This window comes from Labrus bergylta, chromosome 1, assembly GCF_963930695.1.
Source record: "Labrus bergylta chromosome 1, fLabBer1.1, whole genome shotgun sequence".
NCBI classification, from domain to species: Eukaryota; Metazoa; Chordata; class Actinopteri; order Labriformes; family Labridae; genus Labrus; species Labrus bergylta.
In genome coordinates this window covers 29,730,852-29,751,927 of record NC_089195.1, presented here as the reverse complement: position 1 = coordinate 29,751,927, position 21,076 = coordinate 29,730,852, and the positions used below count along the sequence as shown (strand labels likewise).

General features: G+C 42.5%; 1 protein-coding gene and 1 non-coding gene across 2 annotated transcripts; one reads left to right on the top strand and one right to left on the bottom strand.

Moving 5' to 3' along the window:
• Positions 1-296: 296 nt before the first annotated feature.
• On the top strand, positions 297-19,200 carry klf3 (Kruppel like factor 3 (basic)). Its single transcript, XM_020641847.3, has 6 exons — positions 297-611; positions 10,559-10,619; positions 11,325-11,856; positions 13,228-13,375; positions 16,794-16,960; positions 17,072-19,200. Exons 2-6 carry the CDS (start codon positions 10,578-10,580, stop codon positions 17,251-17,253), a joined length of 1,071 nt encoding a protein of 356 aa, XP_020497503.1. The 5' UTR covers positions 297-611; positions 10,559-10,577; the 3' UTR covers positions 17,254-19,200.
• A 1,627-nt stretch (positions 19,201-20,827) lies between these two features.
• trnap-agg (transfer RNA proline (anticodon AGG)) lies at positions 20,828-20,899 on the bottom strand. Its single transcript has one exon. It is a non-coding gene; the product is annotated as a tRNA-Pro (tRNA).
• Between the last annotated feature and the right edge of the window lie 177 nt (positions 20,900-21,076).

Sequence of the window (21,076 nt, the reverse complement as noted above, 5' to 3'; positions counted from 1 at the left end):
GAAATACAATTTCAATGAGGAAAAAATGTTGTTGTGGTTAAAGATTACGATTGTTGTGGCTTGAGAACAGTTCAAGTTGTTTTCTCCAACCTTGAAAAGATAATAACAACACACGCGCAGAAGAACACACACACACACACACACACACACACACACACACACACACACACACACACACGCACACACTGAGGAGCTGCCGGACCACCCCGCCCCGGCCCCGCCCAGGCCCCGCCCCGCAGGCCCGACCCCACGCAGAAGACACAGACAGCGGATCATGTGACAGCACAGCAACAGTTTCTAAACTACAAACCGGAGAGAGAGAGAGAGAGAGAGAGAGAAGCACTCACACACACTCACACACACTCACGCACAGGCTTGAGAGAGGAGTTTCGTAACTCGGGGAAGTTTTTCTGTATCCATCGATCACTGGACGATCACTGTCTCGTTGTTTTTCTCATGTCAGTGACACAGCGGAGCGTCGCCTGCGTCACCTCTTCAGCCCGGTCGCCTCACTGAGTTTGTCTTACTTTTTTTTTTTTTTGCCGTTCAGTAAGGCAGCTGTGAAACTATCGTCTCTCCTCAAGGAATAGACTGAGCACTTCATCTGAGAAGTAAGTGTGGTACCGAAATCTCCCCCCTAATGTTTCCCGTCGGGACTTTTTACAGTGTGAGTGAGTGAGTGAGTGAGTGAGTGAGTGACCCCCCCCGGGGACTCTGCTCTTATTTCCGATCTGATGAGCTCTGGTAAAGCCTTAAAATGCTCCGCGGTCTTTTAAAAGTAATATCTGTTGAGTTAGAGGAAGAGAAGAAGTCCATAAATTCAGTCTTGTGGGACTTTTTAATGAGATCGAGCTGCTTGAGTCTAATTAATTGGTCTTGCCAGATAATTAAACTCACATTTGGCACTGCTTATTGTGTTGTTGTTGTTGTTGTTGGTTAAATCAAAGTCAAATCATGTTGACTTTTTTTTTGGTTTTTTTTGAAGTAGAATTGATGAGAATGAGCGTCATATTTTATTGCTTGATGACTAATGATCGTAACTCTGCAGATAACTGATGCAAGCCAACAGACAGGCAGCAGAGTGTCAACGCTATTTATAGCCTATAGAGCCTTTTTTAGAGCATGTTGTTTAATTTATTCAAATTGCAAACGGGGTCAAACACAGGCTGTTGATTCTGTTATAGGGTTGTCTGTCTGTTGTCTGTGTGTCATAGGCTACTGGTAAGAATTAAACCGCGGCACGCAACCAGCACTGCTGGATCCCTTGTTTTTAATTGACAAAAACATTGCACGCAAACTTTTTCACTCTGTCTGTCTTCATTGTAGCAGCTTTGCCTTTGGGTTAAAAATAAGACAGAAGATCTGTCATATTTAAAAAAATAAAAAAAAAAGCTTCTGTACATTATTATTATTGATCATTTAATGAATAGAGATTGTATAGTTGTAGAACAATTGGTATGAAAATGTGTCAAAGTATCTGAACATATGTTGTGTTGGTTGGATTTGGATAATTATCCCTTAATAACCTGTGACCACACATGTGATTTATGACTACAGTAATGGCATAGTTTATACATTCCCTGTTTGGTTTCAGAAAACTTTGCACATTATAGATAAATTCCCTTTGAAATCACTTAAAAAAGAACAAAAAGCAGAAAACTAAAGTTGCTTGAGTTCAGTATTGTCATACAGCTGGATCAATCAACGGCTCCATTGATTATCAAAATGACCAATTAGTCACTTGATTAATTGCCTAATTAATTTATCAACTGGTTGACGACTGAATCTGTGGCAGAATGATTGTGTGTGTGTGTGTGTGTGTGTGTGTGTGTGTGTGTGTGTGTGTGTGTGTGTGTGTGTGTGTGTGTGTGTGTGTGTGTGTGTGTGTGTGTGTGTGTGTGTGTGTGTGTGTGTGTGTGTGTGTGTGTGTGTGTGCGCGTGTGCGTGTGTAAGTGACAGATGACCCTCACTGTTAGAGTTCAGTGTCACACGCATTTCACAGGTGTGTGTGCTGCAGATTCACACATTAAGTCAGACCTGCACTTCTTTGTCTTTTAACTTCATCTTTAACAATACACATCTCTCTCTCTCTCTCTCTCTCTCTCTCTCTCTCTCTCTGTTTCTGCATCTCTGTCTCTCCCTGTTTCCTGTGCTTTGTTTCAAGGCTGAGGCTTGCGTCACACATTCCACTTGGCATATGAAGCCCTTATCCTGTTTAGAGCCCCGGAGAGAGGGGGGAGAGAGAGAGAGAGAGAGAGAAAGAGGGACTGATAGAGAGAGAGAGAGAAGGGAGGAGAGAGGGATGTGGATGTGGGGGGTGGAATGAGGGCGACCTCCCTCTCTCTCTCTTTCTGTTTCTTTGTCTTACAGTCCTCGCTTACTTTTTTAAAAAAGTTTTAAAAAGAGAACGAGGAGCGGATATCAGGCCTGACTTTAATATCTGATTATTTATTTATTTGTTTATAAGCAGGGCTGACACACTTGGGTACACACGCCCCGAATACCCCACCCACCCCACCCACCCCTACGCCTTTTTTTTTTTTTTTCCTGAATCAACATGCTGATGTTATCTGGTGGAACAAAATGCAGCGGAGTGTTAACACACACACAAACACAAGGCTCAAAGGGCACGTCCCACGGGAACATTAGGGCTAAACATTAAACTCCTGGATGCTGGGTAGTTGTTGATTCTCCGGTAGAAGTTTAGGAATTAGGACACTGCTTCAACAGACAGCCGTAAATATAAAAAGCTGTAACTAGTTACACAACGTCACATGCGTGCCAGCACATGCACACACACACACAAACACACACAGTCGTGTCAAAGCACACACACACACACTTTGAAACCACTGGATTGAGCCACTGTGACTCTTTGCTCACCGCTGGCCCCCTCCCCATGTTTGAGGTTCATTGAAGTTTTGTCATACTTTGGTTGAAACCCACTTCGTTTTCTGTCTCCTGCTTGTTCTTTCCACTTCCATTTTGACATAGTTTGGTCACAGCGGCTGTTTTCTTTGCCCTCTCTCTCTGTCTTTCCCCCCCCCCTCTCTCCTCTCTTTTTTTTTTTTTTAGGCAGGGAGGTGAAGTGTGTGTGTGTGTGTGCGTGCGTGTGTGTTGAGGGGGAGTGAGTAGACAGGAAACCACAGGCCCCCTGCAGCAGCACCCCCTATTTGGCTTCACTCTCCTCCTCCTCCTCCTCCTCCTCCTCCTCCTCCTCCTCTTCTTTACACCCCCCGACCCATCACGCAGTGTGGAAATAATAACAGTCAGACTAAACTCTGAGGGCTTCCGCTTCTCTCTCTCTCTCCTCTGGCAGCCTCGCTCGTTCTCTCCTTCCCGCTGTCCTCGCTCGTCTGGAAAGACTCAAAACCTCGCTCTCTTTGACAAGTATGGCTCAACGTGTATGTGTGTGCATGTCATTGTTTGAGCCTCATGTCAACCCCAGTGTGTCTTTCAAAATGTGTGTACCCATGATGTGTGTGATGATGGATCCTGTTTCCTCTCCCCCGCTGACGGCCCCCTCTGGCTTCCCCCCGAGGTCTGCAGGCCTGCAGCCCCACAGTCTGCTGGAGAGGAGCGGAGAGGGGCTACGTGGTTTTTGGAGTGTGTGTGAGTGTGTGAGTGTGTCTGTGGGGGAGTTAAAGGAGGGGAGGAGCGGGTGAGGAAATTCAGATGAGGGAATAGGAAGCCAAAATAAAAGGATAGGGGGCTTCAGCTGGGGCCTTGAAGTGAGAGAAGTCGAGAGCTGTTTTTCTAAACGTACATTCCTGAAGATTTCAGGACAGCCTGCCACTGAAATCTTCCTGAGTTGCTTCTTCACATCCGACCCTCCCAGTGTGAAGTTTTCCCTATCAGGTGGGAGGAGAAGGGGGGGGGGGGGGGGGACATGACGTAAATAGGATGCTTAAATCCAAGATGGCAATGAAGCGATTGAGTCTGACAGCTTTTCACTTCATGTCAATGCTGCATGTAATCGGACTATTAACAAAAGAAGTGGAAAAGAACACACTGAAAAGTACAGGTGAAGTCGGGATAAAAATTAATCCCTTTGCATTTACACAGGCAGCTCACCCATGAACATTTTTGTGGGAAGTCAGAACATATGGGGCGTCATTTGGGGGCTAAGGAGTATAAAGTGGGATAAGGTGCTAGGGAGCACAGAGGTACAGTAGGAGATGAGAGTTAAAAAGTTGATCCAGTTCTGAAACCTGTGATAATATTCCTCGTGCTCGGGCGCTCTTTCCTGTGCAGCACCCTCGCTCTGACTTCTCTACATTAGTGCATGTCCACAGGATCCTGTTTGTGCTTGTGTGTGTGTGTATTTCAGCCTATGTGTGTGTGTGTGTGTGTAGCATGTTCAATAAAAGTGAATTTCCAATAAGAAAAAAGAAGTATCGATAAGGCGAAAGTAGTTTCTAAACATCTCTACTTGATAGAAGGAGTGTTGAGCAAAATGAAACGGCTGAGAAAAAGGAAATGTTAAACGCTGGATTATTAGTCTGCCACCTTGATGAGTCACCTAATATGGATCGTAAATGACAAATAATCCGCTCATTCCCTGAGGGGTGTAAAAAGGTAGCATGAAGATGTTCAAACTGAGAAGTGAATCTGTTTAATGAGCGGTTTGTCGTGTAAAACTTGAATCTGTTGTAAGACTGATGGGTTTACAAAAAAAAAGGGTCAAGAACGGCGTAAGAGTAGGAAACAGCGGACTGTAGTCTGTAAGTGTGTGTGTGTGTGTGTGTGTGTGTGTGTGTGTGTGTGTGTGTGTGTGTGTGTGTGTGTGTGTGTGTGTGTGTGTGTGTGTGTGTGTGTGTGTGTGTGTGTGTGTGTGTGTGTGTGTGTGTGTGTGTGCGCGCACAAGCGAGTGTGTCTACTGCAGCGTGTTCTTGGACAGCGCTGTTGTCTGGAGGTTTCTGCTCTCTCTGGTGATCTCATCATCTCCAGCCTGTTGCCATTACAGCGTCTGTGTGTGTGCTTGTGTGTGTGTTTGTGCGTTTTTGTGTGTGCAGCTCTGCATGTGTCTGCGTGTGTTTTTTGAGCAAATGTGCGTGTCTGTATTTTTTTTTTTTTTTTTTGATTTAGTGATTTAGTGTGTGTATTCTGTTGAGCTAGCAGAAACGTGGTGTGCGGCTGTGAATGTGTGTAAGTACATGTACGTGTGTGAGCGTGAGTGTGTGGTTGAGGCAGTAGCCAGGGGCTCCACAAGCCACAATATTTTCCCCTTCAGTCATGGTGTTTTATATCATTCATAGAGAGGGAGAGAGAAAGAGCGTGGGGCGGTGTAAGGCTCAGATAAAACAGTAGTAAAGAAGTAAAGGAATGATGATGAGTGAGTGAGAGAGTGAAGAAGATCTGTAGCTGATGAGAGAGACAGAGAGAGAGAGAGAGAGAGAGAGAAGAGTATAGGACATGTTTGCTGAGTGGGTTGGGGTTGAGCACACAGAAGCTCTACTGACCTAGAAGGACAATATTTGCAGACCACACTTCACGTTGCACAAACACACGCCCACATGTAGAGCGCACAGGGAGAAAATATTCCTCAACAACCCAGGAAGAGCTAATTATTCACAAAACAGATGGAGAACACACACTGCTTTTTACTTTACTGTACAGGTATGTCCCCTGGGAATGCTTTAAAGAGGATTGCTTTTTTCACAAAAGGGTCGTAACTAAGCTCAGCTGTCGTCACGTCTTTGTACACTTGGAACAGCGTTATATTGGATTCCCAGTCTGCTAAGTCAAATTGCATTTTGGTGTCTTGGAAGCACGGCACAGCGGGAGCTCCACATACACACACACACAATCGGAAATGCATCGCACACACGGCGCTGTGCTCCCCCGCTCGCTCAGCTGATCCTGCCTGGCCTCTGTAACGCCTCTGTTACTACCTCTGAAGATGGTACAGTCCCCACATTACACCTCCATGGAAATTCAGATTGAAGGCGAAACGTCACAGGGACGTAAATAGAGTGAGTTGAAAACCAGAACCCCCACCCTATCAGAACCAACAGACAGATGAATTCCAAAATCTCCCTGAAAATTACATTTAGAGTCGCGTTAATCAAGAAATGACGGCAGAAAGTCCTGAAGAGGCAGCAGGTGAAGAATGGGAATGTTTGGTATTTATTGCTTAAAGCGCCTGTGAGCTTTTTGCGTCAGAAAACACTACGTACACATGCACAGGACCAGATCAGCAAACAGATGAGACTAAACTTTGCCCCTCAAGCCGAGAGCCGAAAGTCTGTGATTAACAAAATACTTGCTGCCTGTTCTTTTTCCTAAATGATTAATCAACTAACCATTGCAGTAAACTGATTCATGCTGAAATCACGCTGTGTTTTCGCTTGTAAAGAAGACGTTTCAAAGTTAAAACACACTTCTTTCCTGTTATTGTCTGAATCTTATTATTTTTCCCATTCATCATCACACACCCGAGGGGGAAAGTTTTTTCTTTTTCACAAGGCTGATCTCCAAACAATCACCATCCTGCTGTCACATGCTGCCCATTCTCCCCCTCTGTGCTTTCCCACATGTGGGAAAGCCCAACCATCCGGCACACATACACCGCCATCCAGATTAAAACACACAACATGAGTAACACGCTGCTGCTGCATGACCCAGATTTCTGCCACAGTAACCTAAACTCCCCCCGTCTTTATTCAAACAAATGAGGAGCAGGTTCATCCCTCTTTTTAAAGGTCTTTGTGTCTCTGACATATGAATCCACAGTCAGGTGAGCAGGTGAACTTTGAGTGGAATGGTATGTTCCAGAGACAGCGTGTGCTCTTTCTAGGCAATGTACCGCAGGGCTTTGGTACAGTTTGAGTGACAGATGAACTGCTGATAACGGAGCTAATAACAACTTTTTTCTTTATCGTGAGTACATCAAATACAGTTACACACGCGTTACTTCTGCCTCCAGTCGAGCCCTGCAGTGACAAATACGATTCTAATTATTACATTTCCAAGAAACATGCAGGAGTGTATGTGATAGATGTTTTGAACTTGAACTGAACTGGCTCATCACACAAAGATGCTCGCTACGTCACACTGCTTTGTTTATCAGGCTTCAGGAGGAGATGTCTAATCATTTATAATGGCTAACCTTTTGCAAAGGTCCTTCAGGGAAAGAGTAGCAGCAGTCTGAGATTTTTTTGGGCGCGCCACCTGCAGCATTACTCGTTCAAATTGCAGCTTTTAAGAAGTAAACCCCACTCACTGCTGCACGGTGGTGCACGGGTTTGACTGTATCGTCTTATTGTTGGAACAAACTGATAGCGAACATTTTATGACAGAAAAATGTACCATTCACAGTTTCTAAAACGGACTAATTGAACGTCTTTATTGAAGCTCAAATGTTGAGTTAAGTATTGTCATATTGGCGTTTTAAGCTTCTCTAATGTGAGGACTTGCTCAGCTTAACTCTTTATTATATTATGAAGTTAAAGATACAGTATGTAGATTCTGCTGCCTGGGGGCTCTCAATCAATACTACAATAACAAAAGATGACATTGAGGCTGCTGGGGAATCATGGGAGTTCTCTGTTAAATTGTCTTAAAAATGATATTGAAAGCATTGTAAATTATAATAACCATTAGAAGACAGCAAGTGTTGCCTCTTGTCTTTGGTTTTTTAATTACAGAGGGACAAAACAAGATGTTTCCATAGACTGGCAGAACTTCTTAAGAACAACATAACATAACGACAATGCAGCGCGAGTTGTTTTGGTTTCATGCTGGTGCTCAAGGGCGACATCTACTGGATCAAAAAGTTGCACATTCTTCCTTTTAAACTGAATAAAAAGTGCAAGTTCACAGATTAATATGATTGTAATCTTTAGAAGCAGCAGTGCATGCTGGATTTGAACCGTAACTGGCTTTTATTATTTGGGATACAGACCCTGTAATGGTGCTTTCCTTCAACATGACTGTTCTGTCCTTTTTTTCGCTAATGGGATTAGTTGCGAGGTGAGATGTATCTCTTGCAGAATTTAAATTATCTTATTTAGAGATAGATGGATGGACGGATTATTGATCCTGAGAGAAATTCAAAGCATCCAGTAGCAGCTTACAAGACACAGATGACATGAGACACATCGAATAACACCCACTGTCCCCCCTCCCGTATGTTTATATATTAACCCGAACAAACAAATTAACAGTTAAAGTTAAAACCGTACAATAAGAGTGGACATACAGCTGCACAGCCCATTTATGTTGCAAGGTACAGCAGTGTCTGACATTTTTAAAGAGGTAGCACAACTTTTTGTAACGATACCAGAATTTTAAACTTGGATTTCTTGTTTCCTTTATTACCATGTATTGCATGCAAACTACTGCACACTGTCTAGAGTGCACAAACGGTACCGCAATGTTGCTTTTAAAAACATTTATTGAAAAGTCCAAAACTTTGACAACCTTTCTTTCAATAACCTTTCTAGCTGCTTTGCTGTTTTGGTTGCAAATTGAAAGGATTATCATATTAAAAGGTCGGACCTAAGGTGTGAGGGGACTTCCACAAATGGAGCAGTTTGTTGTGGTTTTAAAATTCTTGTGTCTCTAGGGTAAAACCTTCACTTTGTTTGAAGTGTAAACGGACTCAGAGGCTGCTTCTTTTGTCCTCTCCTTGTTTCGTGATCCGTCTGTTTGTCTTTCATACCTGCTCTTATTGTCACCTCTGTGTGCCATTCACATCCACAATTGAACAACTGCTTGACCTCTAGATGAACTACAGCACAATACAAACCCGGATTAGAAAACACACCCATAAAGACATATGTACACATGAGCAACCACACACACACACACACACACACACACACACACCCTCACACACACACACACACCAAGAAACCACCTGCCTGCAGTTTCTTTGTTTCTTTGGAGCCGGGCAAAGGGCGAGGCATCAGTCGTCATGTTCACACCCTTCCTGACCCAGCAAGCCAACATCCTGCTCCGCTATTGGACCATCTGCACTGTGTGTGTGTGTGTGTGTGTGTTTGTGTGTGTGTGTGTGTGTGTGTGTGTGTGTGTTTGTTTGTGAGGGTGTGACGCCTGTGTTCTTGCCCATTTGTTAATAATTATAGGCTAACATGTCTCCAGACTGTGGACTTCAGTCAGGTCAAACACACACACAGACTCCCTCAGGGTGAATTCTTTGACAGTTCATGTTGCCTAAAAGTGTACACACAGCTACAGATACACACACACACATAAAACACACAACCAGGCCTTAAAAACCCATTCAATAAGGCACAAACAGAGTCATTGCAGCTGCACCTGGACAAAGTAAAGGTAACTGGAACCTTTTTGGAAACCTCACACGCTTTTGATCCAAACTCTCAACAGGTCTTAGTCGGTGTGTGTGTGTGTGTGGTTGTGTGTGTGTGTGTGGTTGTGTGTGTTTTTGTGTTCGTGTGCTATCACTGTCTAGTCGGCCAGTTTTTTTTTTTTTTTTAACCACATCCCACCTTTAAAGGCCTCACAGGCTCGTAAAACAAGCCATCATAAACGTGTCTGTAGTCCTGTCTGAGCAGCCGGTATTTTCAGGTGACACGCATGCCGTTAATGACTTCTCTTTAAAAAAAAAAAAAAAAAAAAAAAAACATAACCTGACAACTTGTCAATAAGTGGCGAGTGTGAGAAAAAATGACTTTCTGGTGGCATTGTAAAAAAGTAGAGAGGAGGACAAGCTTGTTGTGTTACTTGATTTATTAGGAGGGAGGTCTGTTAAGAGCTCTTACACGCAGACAAACACACTGAAGAGACTTCTCAGGCTCCTGACCAACAGACTCCTGTCTTTTCTTCCACAAGCCTATCTCTTAAACTGAAGATCTATTAGGTAGTACATAACATAAAAGGACGGCACTCTGCAGCCGATTTCAAGCCGTGACTCTGAATATAACCTGGTATCGACAAGGTTTTGAGTTTAGAGTAAGTTACCATGGTGATCTGCAAGTGTTGCTGGAGCTTTATGACCTCTTGTCAAACTTCTGCTTACTGTCTAAATTGCACATTTACGTTGCAACACTTTCCTTTGCTCGAAGCAGCTCTGTGTTCAAATATGACTGATGATGTGTAGTTATTTTTTAAGCTCTTCACTCTGCAGTGGCTCTTCATCCCACGTGTGAAGCAGATTGAGTTAAATTAGTGTTGTACTTAAGTACTTAAGTTAAAAAAAGTCATGATTAGACATTGTAGCTCAGCAGTTTTTTTCCCCCAAACCCAATGAATCATCTCAAGACCACTTACTTTTACTCACCCAAACCAGAGGTTGGGAACCACTGAACTCTCATCCACTAGTATTTGTAAAACTGTAATTTAAAGTATATTTGATCATTGACCTGAACTTATAGTCTTCTGCTCTTTTACTAAAGTTCAAAAGTCGTATCTCTACCTGTAAACTCTCACTGGACAGATTTTCCTTCCTTTAAATCTGGTTATAGATAATAATAACCACACTGAACATACATGGAAGTAAATGTGTGTCAGTGTGCCGTCATATATACAAATAGTGTTTATTAATGGGTGTATGTGTTTGCTTTTTTTGTAGGAGCCTGGCCCGAGCAGCCATGCTGATGTATGATTATCCTCTGAAGACAGACATGGAGACGGTAAGACACCTGTGTGTGTGTGTGTGTGTGTGTGTGTGTGTGTGTGTGTGTGTGTGTGTGTGTGTGTGTGTGTGTGTGTGTGTGTGTGTGTGTGTGTGTGTGTGTGTGTGTGTGTGTGTGTGTGTGTGTGTGTGTGTGTGTGTGTGTGTGTGTGTGTGTGTGTGTGTGGAAATATTTTGTTTTGGGTGTTTTTGTGCCTGTATTTGTGTGTTCCCCAACATGCCTGAACATGTTTTTGGTAACTTAAAGTGACTTTGACCTACACACACGCACGCACACACACACACACACACACGCACACACACTCACTACGTGTCTAGACAAACTGGTTCCCACATTCCAGTTCTTCCTGGACAAACAGGCTGCTGTACAGTGTACATTTGCATACAATGAGAACAAACACTGCCAGGCAGTAGGCTAATGAACACACACACACACACACACACACACACACACACACACACACACACACACACACACACACACACACACACACACGTACACTGAGACATAACAGTTATCCGCTCCCGAGCAGAGCTGGGTTAAAGTTTTTTGGCTGGCTGGAGCTGTTTGTGTCACAGAAACACGTTTCCCTGTTATTCAACGCAGAGCGGATATTTTTAACAGACTTTCTGCTCTTTTGTCCCCCCCCCCCCCTTCCCTGCTTCCACCTCCTGCATCCTCTCCTCTTCCTCTCTCTCACAGTCCTTCTACTCATCGTTAGTGAAAACCCCGGAGCAGTACGGAGTCATCTTCTCCCATCCCGCCCACCTCTACCACCCCTCGCACATGCACGCCTTCGCTCAGTCCCAACCACACACCCAGATGGAGCCTGTGGACCTGTCAGTCAGCAAGCGTTCCTCTTCCTCCTCCTCCGCTTCCTCCTCCCCTCCCTGCTCCTCCGCCTCCTCCCCGGCCTCCTCCTCACGCAGCTCCCCGCTTTCCCCCTACTGCTCTGCGAGTCGTGCGTCCCCCCACTGCTCCCCCCAACACTCCCAGCTGCGCTCCTCGCCATCCCACAGTCTCCCTAATCCCTCACTTCCATATCCCACCATGGTGGCTCCTCTGATTGGCTCTGGATCCGGGGTCATCCAGAGGTCCGGGGTCATGGTGTCTCCAGTGATGGTGCCTCTGTCCGTCCTATACTCCTCACCCCTCCACCTGCACCAATCCATCATGGTGAGCCCACAGGTCGCCAGCGAGGAGGAGCATCACCGAAGCAGAGAGCACAAGTCAGGTGAAGACTTATTTACTTTCTTCATTTGTATTTATTCCAGAGGATTTAAGATTTGAACACACAACAATCCTCTCAGCTCCTGTGAGGAGTTTTGAAACAGACTGAAAAATACTGATGTGTGCTATAAAAGTGAACATAGCCCTCAGAATGTGCCTCAATATTTGTCTGTCTGTAACCATCAGCTATAGGTGTCAGATGTGGCGATTAACAGTTTGCCTTTGTTTAGTTAGTTAGTGATACATTTGACTGATAACAGACAGCAGGATGAGATGCTTCTCACACATGTACAGGTCAGAATCAACAAAAAGCTTAATTGACTTTTTCGGAGGGCATGACATTTGACAAAAAACAAAAACTTCTCATAAAAGCCTCAAAATCAGGAACAAACAAAGCAAGTGGAAAAAAGAGAATAATTAGATTATCACAACGTTGGATCAGTTTAGACTATTGTCATCTGAACCTTTGAAGAGAAATCATAAAATCTGTATGCCATTAACCCAAAATGTGGAAGTGCCTTTAATTTCCTCTGTTCATAGGGAAGCCATGTTTCTGTTTTTTATGGTCAGATGGAGGTCACTGAGATTCACATAAATCACAGCTCTGAATCTCCAGAGCGCACAGAGAGTGACCAAATTCATAGCAGGCAGATCTGTTTGAATGAATATGTCACAACAGGGCAGTGAGCGAAACTCATGCTTAGTAAAATAGCATGCTTTATATGCTAACAATGATGCAAGGACTGTATTCAACATGGACGTAGTCTCAGTGATGTCAATTATTGGAATCTGAAGAAGCATTTTGAAGCTGAGATTGCGGCGATGGAAATGTTCTCTCAACCTAACTTTTGATCAATCTCGTAAAAGACAAAGAGGTGGAGCCTTAAGCCTCCTGGCTAACAGCTACAATTCTCACCTGTCAGTCAAACAACCACGCCCCTAATTATGCTAATTTATTCAAAATGGTTTGGCTTAATATATTATCAAAAAGTAATTCAACCTGGTACGGTGTTAACAAATAAAAAATGAACTATTCAGACCAAAACCCTTTTTTGAACCGGATTATAAACGGGTTTGTGTCTTCTGTAAAAATTGTCATTTTAGGGGACGCCAGTGACCCAGTGGTTGATTTGAACACACACACAGTCCTCAATTTGTTTGAATCCAACCTGTGGCTTTCCCCACTCTCTCTCTCTCTCTCTCTCTCTCTCTCTCTCTCTTGATTTCTGACTCCACTGTCCTGTCTCTGTGATAAAGACATAAAAACAATCCAGAAATAAAGGGGGGGAGGAGGGGGGTGTTGTAATATGTGACCTAATAAGGCTTTCTTGGCTTTTGGAGCCTGTCTTGATTATTTTTTTTGATATCTTCGTAGTTCACTGTGCGAAGCCCCTGGAGCTGCGAGGCGACACCCACGACCTGCACAAGCCAATCAAAACAGAGCCTCGCCCTGAGCTAGCTCATGACCTCCACAGCAGCCATGAGATGAAATCATCAGTCATAAGGATACCACACGAATACGGGTGAGTGACACGCAAACACACACTAGTTCATGTGTTTCACAAGTTTCTCCGTCAGCTGCAGCACTTCCCCTTCAGCTTTCAAATGGAGGTGTTTTTTTTTTTTTACAGTTTTTATTTCTACCAGTTTCGATTCAGATTTTTTTAATTGTTATTTAGGTGCAGTCCTTTGGTAGGGTTTGAGTGAAAACAAACTGTAGAACACATTTGGAAGCAAACTTGAATTAGCTGTTTTCACACATGCACTCCTGAAAATGTAAGGGCATATCGTCCTGACATGCTTATTTACCTGTCCATCACAGTTTTCCCTGTGTGCAATGAAAATCCAAGATGGTAAATGAAAGGAGATTGTGTAACACTTTAATGACAGTTTGTTTGCCTTGGCATCAGTCCTGCATGTTATAAGATTTATTCATGAGTACAAAGGACATACATGTGAGCCGACAAAATATGAAGCAGCATCATAACCTGCACAACAACTGGACAAGTCTCATGATTTAAACGTCATCCCTCCCCGCTCGCTCTTTGGGAATTTTCCAGATGAATACCTGCTTAGTGGACTTCAGGTGGAAAGTCTACCAGGGAGCTGGCAGAACAGAGTCAGGGTGAAGTTAGGATGTGGCTTTTTCGTTCACACATGCAGCTCATCCCAAATCAAGAAAGTTTTGTACATGCCTAAAAAAAATATGTTTGTCTTTTAATTGAACATCTGCACAGCAAAGTTATGTCCCTTCACCAGTGTTATCTCAGGGTCTCTCAGAGCTCCTGTGCTGTAACAGCACAAGTCTCAGTGTTACACAATTTCAATAGAAGGTTATTTGGATCTGGTCGTTTCGTCTCCAGTCTGTTTGCAAGAAGTTGTGAAGGACCGCCAGGACTTCAGTGACCACTTATGTTTAATTTATGTCAAAATTATAATATCTTAACGCCCATTAAAAATAAATATTTGGTATAAAATTGACAGAGGAAATGCATGAATCAATGCAGATGTGTCTCGCCCCTCACTGTCTGTTCCCACGCTCTTGGTTCAAGTACTTGAATGTATGGAGAGAAAGCTGGGGAAACAGACTCGGCTGGAAGTTTTATTAAATAGACAAAAAACGTCTTAATGTAAGAAATGATTTAGTCGCAATAAAACCCCCTAGTTTTTTTCAGTTTCATAAAAGTAGAGACATTTTTGATAGAGAAGGGTTCATAGTCAGACTTTTCAAAATCAGATTTATTCAGTGAAATTAGAGTTAAATTATTTTTCACTCTTTGAAGCTCTGTGAAAACATGCAAAGAAGCGAGGTGTAAATCTGGCCTCACGCCTTTGATGCAGTGTCATTTGGGAAGCAGGTATAGGCAGTTAAGAGTCACTAAAAGACCAGTTTGACTGATAGAGATAACAGAGGACCAGTAACACAACAACTGTCATGACTGGAGGGTGACATTTTTTCTTGCTAAGTGTGAGGTGTGTCAGATTCCTTTGTTCCACTGTGGCGTCTTTTATTCTGTCATTTCCCATCTCCTCCATCAGCCACGCCTCTTGTTACGGCCCCCGTCCCATTCCTTCTTATCACTCTCCAGTCAGTCTTTTTTTCTCTTCCTCTTCCTCCTCTCCTCCCATTTCTTTCTCCTCCTCTCACTGCTTCATTGCTCTGCATTTCCGGTAGTTTTTATCGCTCATTGTCCAGAATTTTCACACTTTTTTTTTTTTTTCCTCTCTAGTCTTCTGGACCCCCTTCCCCTCATTACTCCCTGTATCCTCCTCCGCCTCCTGTTTCCTCCCCTCGTTACCTAAGCTGTTATGTACCCATTGACTGTACAAAACATGGACTCATAGTCTCAGTGACATCACATATGGTTTCTGAGGAGGGGGATTTGAAGCCCACCGAGTGCGTCAAATGCTACCTCCACCTAACTTTGAGTCAGTCTGGAAGCAGGCAAAGAGGTGGAGCTGAGGGGGCCTTGAGGTTTCTGAAAAACAGCTACAACACGTCCACCTGTCGGTCAAATCAGCCACAACCCCTAATAATACAAATTAATGAAAAACTCTCAGGTCAGATAATCAAAAACAGTTGAGTTAAAAAAAATCAACCCCTGTACAGAGTGTACAAATAAAACAATTTTGATACAAACTCTGATCCAGGCTGTAGACATAGAGGGTAGATGAGACTCCCTGGGCTTTGGAATCAGCCTCTAGTGGACACTTAAGGAACTGCACTGTTTGCATTGGCTTCACTTTCAACACCAGAGGTTGCCGTTTGTATACACCTCAAATTTCTTCTACTACAAAGTAACAGCTTTTCCTAAAAGGCATTTGAGGGAGTCAGTTATAGGTGAAGGTGAGGGAATGCTGCCAGTAAGGTCTCGCTTTGTGTGTGGGTGTTTGTGTTTGTGTTCGTGCACCATCCTTGACTAAAAGTTATGAGAGCGGTTGCCAACCTCGAAAAAAAAAAAAAAGAAGGGTGTGTCTCCATCTGTCATCACCTGTCCTCTCAAAACACACTCACACAGAACCAGTGTCAATATAGAGTATGTATGCGGTAAATAGGTTAAGTTTGCTCTATGGCGGAGTGTGTTTAGTGAGGGGTCGACTTAAGTGTGTGTGTGCGTGTGTGTGCGCGTGTGTGCGTGTGTGTGTGTGTATGTGTGCGTGTGTGTGTAACACTGGGGTTTTTCAGCACATTCCTTTACACAGAACTGATCTGTGAGGGATTCATATTTCATCACTCAACACCTGCTCTCAACTGCCACACACGTGCGCGCACACACACACACACACACACACACACACACACACACACACACACACACACACACACAAACCTCAGTGATGGTACTGAAAGACAACTCCGTCTTGTTTTTCACAACTTGTTTTTCGACTCTCTTTTTAACAATCTTCTCTTCTTTTATGTTCTGATCTGCTAACCGTTTCTGGACTTTCATTGCACACAATTTTAACACACACACACACACACACACACACACACACACACACACACACACACACACACACAACCACAGCGTCAGAAACCCAATCTGCCTCGACTCTGTTAACTTAAGTATCAGGCTGGAAAGATTTTAACAGATGTGCATCTACTATTACATAATTTTCAGACTTTTCTTTTAAGACTTAATTCTGTTGTTTTTTTTTTTAAGCTGCATGTCAGTGTTGCTCAGATCATTTGCATCACATTTCAACACACTCGCTGGTGAATTCTTTAACCGCTTCTATGGTTACAACAACACAAAGGGAAAGGCGGGGTAGGACTGAAAAACGGCGGGAGATGTTTCTCAGCTTCCTGAGTGCTATGAGCTGGTAAACATGAGTTAAGATTTCAACATGATGAAGATGTGGCTATTTCTTAGTCACTTTTAGATGAAGCAGCAGATTTGAACCCCTTGACTTATTTTCTCCTCTCTGTGTCTCTCTTAGGGGTAACAATCCGTCGGTAATAGTTCACTCAGGCTCACAGCATCCTCTCCCCCCGGACTCCCCCGACACGCTGAAGAAGCGGCGGATTCATCGCTGTGACTTCTCCGGCTGCAACAAAGTGTACACCAAGAGCTCCCACCTCAAAGCCCACCGCAGGACACACACCGGTAAGGGTCTCGTTTTCAAATGTTTATTTGCGTCATATTTTTTGAAGCCTTTTTTTAAGTTGATAGTCATTTTGCTTTTTTTTTTTATTTTCATTTTTTATCTTTGTGCAGGTGAGAAACCGTATAAGTGCATGTGGGAAGGATGCACGTGGAAGTTTGCACGTTCAGACGAGTTGACGAGACACTTCCGCAAGCACACAGGAGTCAAACCGTTCCAGTGCCCCGACTGTGAACGCAGCTTCTCCCGGTCAGACCACCTCGCGCTGCACAAGAAACGTCACCTCCTGGTGTGAGGTCACCTCCACCGGGAAGCTCGAAAGAAACTCGGTGCTCAGTTTCAGCGTAAGGACTGTACCACTTTGGCTTGAGGGGAGATTTTAAAAGAGCTTGCTTTACACATTGGACGGTAGTCCTCAGGGTGCACGTTTAAGACCCTTTCACCTCGTTAGCCTGAGTGTGAGCTGATGTCAGTTTATCAAAGCATCACACCAAATGTCAGTTTCTCAGCTCATGTTAGTAGAAATGAGGTCGTTGAACCAGAACTCTGATCAGCTGAGGAAGATTCAGACACTTTTTAAAAAGGAGGCTGCAGAATCTCAGCTGGCCTGAGAGCAGCCCCATCTTGTGGCTGCAGAACCAAACTGCATGTACGCCTGCACAGGGCATGCCCAAGCTTCTTCTTTTTTTTTTGCAACATCACCTCTCGTTTCTCTGCACGCTTTGCAAGTAAAGGTTGTGGACATACCGTAAACACACGTACATGTTATTGCTAGCTAGGCCAATATACTGTGAAACTTTTCCAGAATGTATCATATCACACATACTGTGCATCATATCGTACATACTTAAGCTGTCTTTCGTCAGCTCCCAGTCACATAACGCTAATGCTAACCCCTCCACCACACACCCCATCTGCCTCTACAAGCTTTTTTTTTTTTTTTTTTTTCATGAAGATACATTTTAAACAGGTAGCCAGTGCTCGCTTTCTCTTGTACATAAACGCACACTTTTAAAGGCACACTCAGCAGAAAACATGCACTTAAGAAAAGCAGGTCAGCCTCAGTCTGGTGTGCTTTGATTGGTATTTGAGGGTTAAAAAATGTGTGTGTGGGTGGGGGTGGGGGGGGGGGGGGGGATCCTCTGGGTCATTGTATTGTCAGAGTGAAGTGTTTATTTTGTGTTTCATTCAGAAATGTGAAGGTTGCTGCACAAGGGCATTATTATTTTAGAGAGGAAAAGACACCACTTGGTAGGTGAAAGGGTAGAAGCAATGAAATATCTAATGTCTTATATCAAGTTAATGTACCTATATGAGATATTGTTTGGTTTGTGATGTGACACCGTGGTTGCCTTTTCTTTTTTATTGTATGACACTTTTATATAGGAAAAAAAACAGAGAAATACGCTCTTTGATTTTTTGTTTATCCTGGGCAGATTAGTTTTATTTTAATGCTTCTATAAGATATACAATTTGACATAAAGACACATTTAAATCAACCGTTTCTTGATCAAAGGTCATGAGAAATTAACCAACTTTTACTCTTTTTTTTTTTTTTTTTTTTTGTAAACCAACACAAATTCAGAGCATACTTTTCTGTTTTTATAGCTTCTGGAGAACAAAAAGGTTTTGTTTATAGCGTCTTTGTACATGCCTACAATGTGCACTTTATACATAAAACATTCCCAAAGCCAGACATTTAAATCACAAGAGATTTAGTCACAGATCTGCTGGTCAGTTTGATCCCCACCCCCCTGAAAAAAAAGAAACCTAACACGGGTTTTGGTTTGTAGTTTAGTAACGATTCAATGCCAGGAAAGAGATCTTTTATTCACATGTAAACACACCCACATGCACACAAACACGATTTCAAACACAAGCTCAAACACCGAATGTAGCAGCTCAACTGATCTGCATTTAGCCCTGGATAATCTTTACGGTTTGCTTGTAAATGTTTTTGTATCTCTGAAACATAAGTGGTAATATATATATATATATATTTTATAATTGATTTTTAGATTGAAAGGGCAATTAAAGGTTATTATTAAGCATGATTTTGATACTCTTATAATAAAGGATATTATACATTTCTATAATGTTTTTTTTAATCTAATGTTGGCAATTCAAAGGGAACATGTTAAACTGTGAACATATATCTGTACAGGTCTGTCAGCAATTTTGCATTTATTTGAAAACAGAATATTCATACCACTTAATAAACTTATTGATAATATTTGCAGAATGGAGTCCTGTGTCTTCAATTGTGTGTGTGTGTGTGTGTGTGTGTGTGTGTGTGTGTGCGTGTGTGTGTAAATCAATCTTTATCATAAATGTTATCTCAGTATTGTTGAGCAGCACAGAGACTAAGTAGGCCTGAACCTGTGACTCGTTTGTATCCAAAATCCAAAGTCCAGATATGTTAGTAGATTTTTTTTTTTTTTTGTAAAGTGAAAAAATAATTCTGAACAAAAAAGCTCCAGAAGACGATGATAATTAAGCTGATTCTGATAAGGGTGACGATGACGGTAAACACAGAAAATATTCAAACCCACTCACCCTCTTAGAAAAACAAGGTAAACCACGACCGCTTCAAAGTAGCGGAAATTATATCAAACCCATGTAAGGAGCAAAATACAACAAATAATCAACAGAGGTAAAAAAAATACACATTATGGCTCCTACACTCAGGACACTTAACAAAAGAGCAGGACTAGACTGGACTCTTTGTTATTTTATTTACATTCAACATTAATCCAAGATGAACAGCCTTCTGCAGTGACTGTGTTGGGGTTGAGAGGAGACAGAGCGCCTGACCCTACTTTCACAAAACTCTGGCGACCCCAGACATCCAAAACACATTCAGCTTTTTGCTCAAATAAATTAGTTTTCAATCATGTAATAGTTTTTCTACTGTGTTGCAAGTAAACATTAACTTTAGACCACATTCAGGCCTCTTCCTGTTTATTATTGTGGACAGAGGAAGAAAGACTGGGATGACATTTCTGCACATTGGATGACACACAGAGACCTTGCAAGTCTTGTTTTAGCGTTTGGCTGTGGCGCAAAGTAGCCTGTGTCCATTATATTTTAATATTGTTTTTATTGATCAATAAATAAAATATTCAGACGACCCCATTTGAATTCCATGCGACCCCACATGGGGTCAGGATCCCAATGCTGGGAAGCCTGGGATTGAGAGAGAAGCAGAAAGAGAGAGCTGGAATAACAATGAATGAGGCAGAATTATAGCTACAATGCCAGTATACGGTACAAGTATTTTGCACTACCTGCTTTTTAAACATTGCTGTACATATATAAACAACACAACTTCAGAAGGTCAACACTTTTTTAATATTTAATTTTTTATATTCAGGTCTAATTACAGATTTTTTCCTCAACTGTTTATAGGTTCTTGTTTAAATTGCACATATATTTTTATCCCTGCACGGGTTTGTCTATTTTTAATTGCACATTTTAAATTTGATTCATCTAGAGGTATTCTTTAAATCTTGTTTTCGGGTTAATATATATGTATGGGAGGGGGGGAGGCGTCGGTTTTGTGGTTTAATTTAATGTTTCATGTCATGTACGTCTTTGTAACCTGCTACTGGATGCTTTGAATTTCCCTCTGGATCAATAAAATATCTATTTATCTATCTATGTGTAATATTAGCTGTAACTTTACTAAGAATGATAATCGACTGCTATAATATGAACTATGATGCCAATGATGAAATGGGGAGAACTGATGTAAACATAACCCGTTTGTGTACTCCATATAAAGCATTATAAAACAGTATGTGCTCATCATAACACAAGTATTCAGACTACTCAACATCCTCTCATTTTATAATCAACAAAAAAAAATTGGGCTCGTCCGGGATTTGAACCCGGGACCTCTCGCACCCTAAGCGAGAATCATACCCCTAGACCAACGAGCCAAGCTGCTTGAGAACAAATACTGAAACCTTTAAATATTTACACATGGTATTTTATTGTCTTTTTCTCGTTGTTTCCATGATAGTCTTCATAGCATTGCAGCTGATTTTTAACCTTTTCGAGTCGCAAATAAACGGAGCGACGTCCTTTGAACTGCATGAAGCACATAAACACAAGTG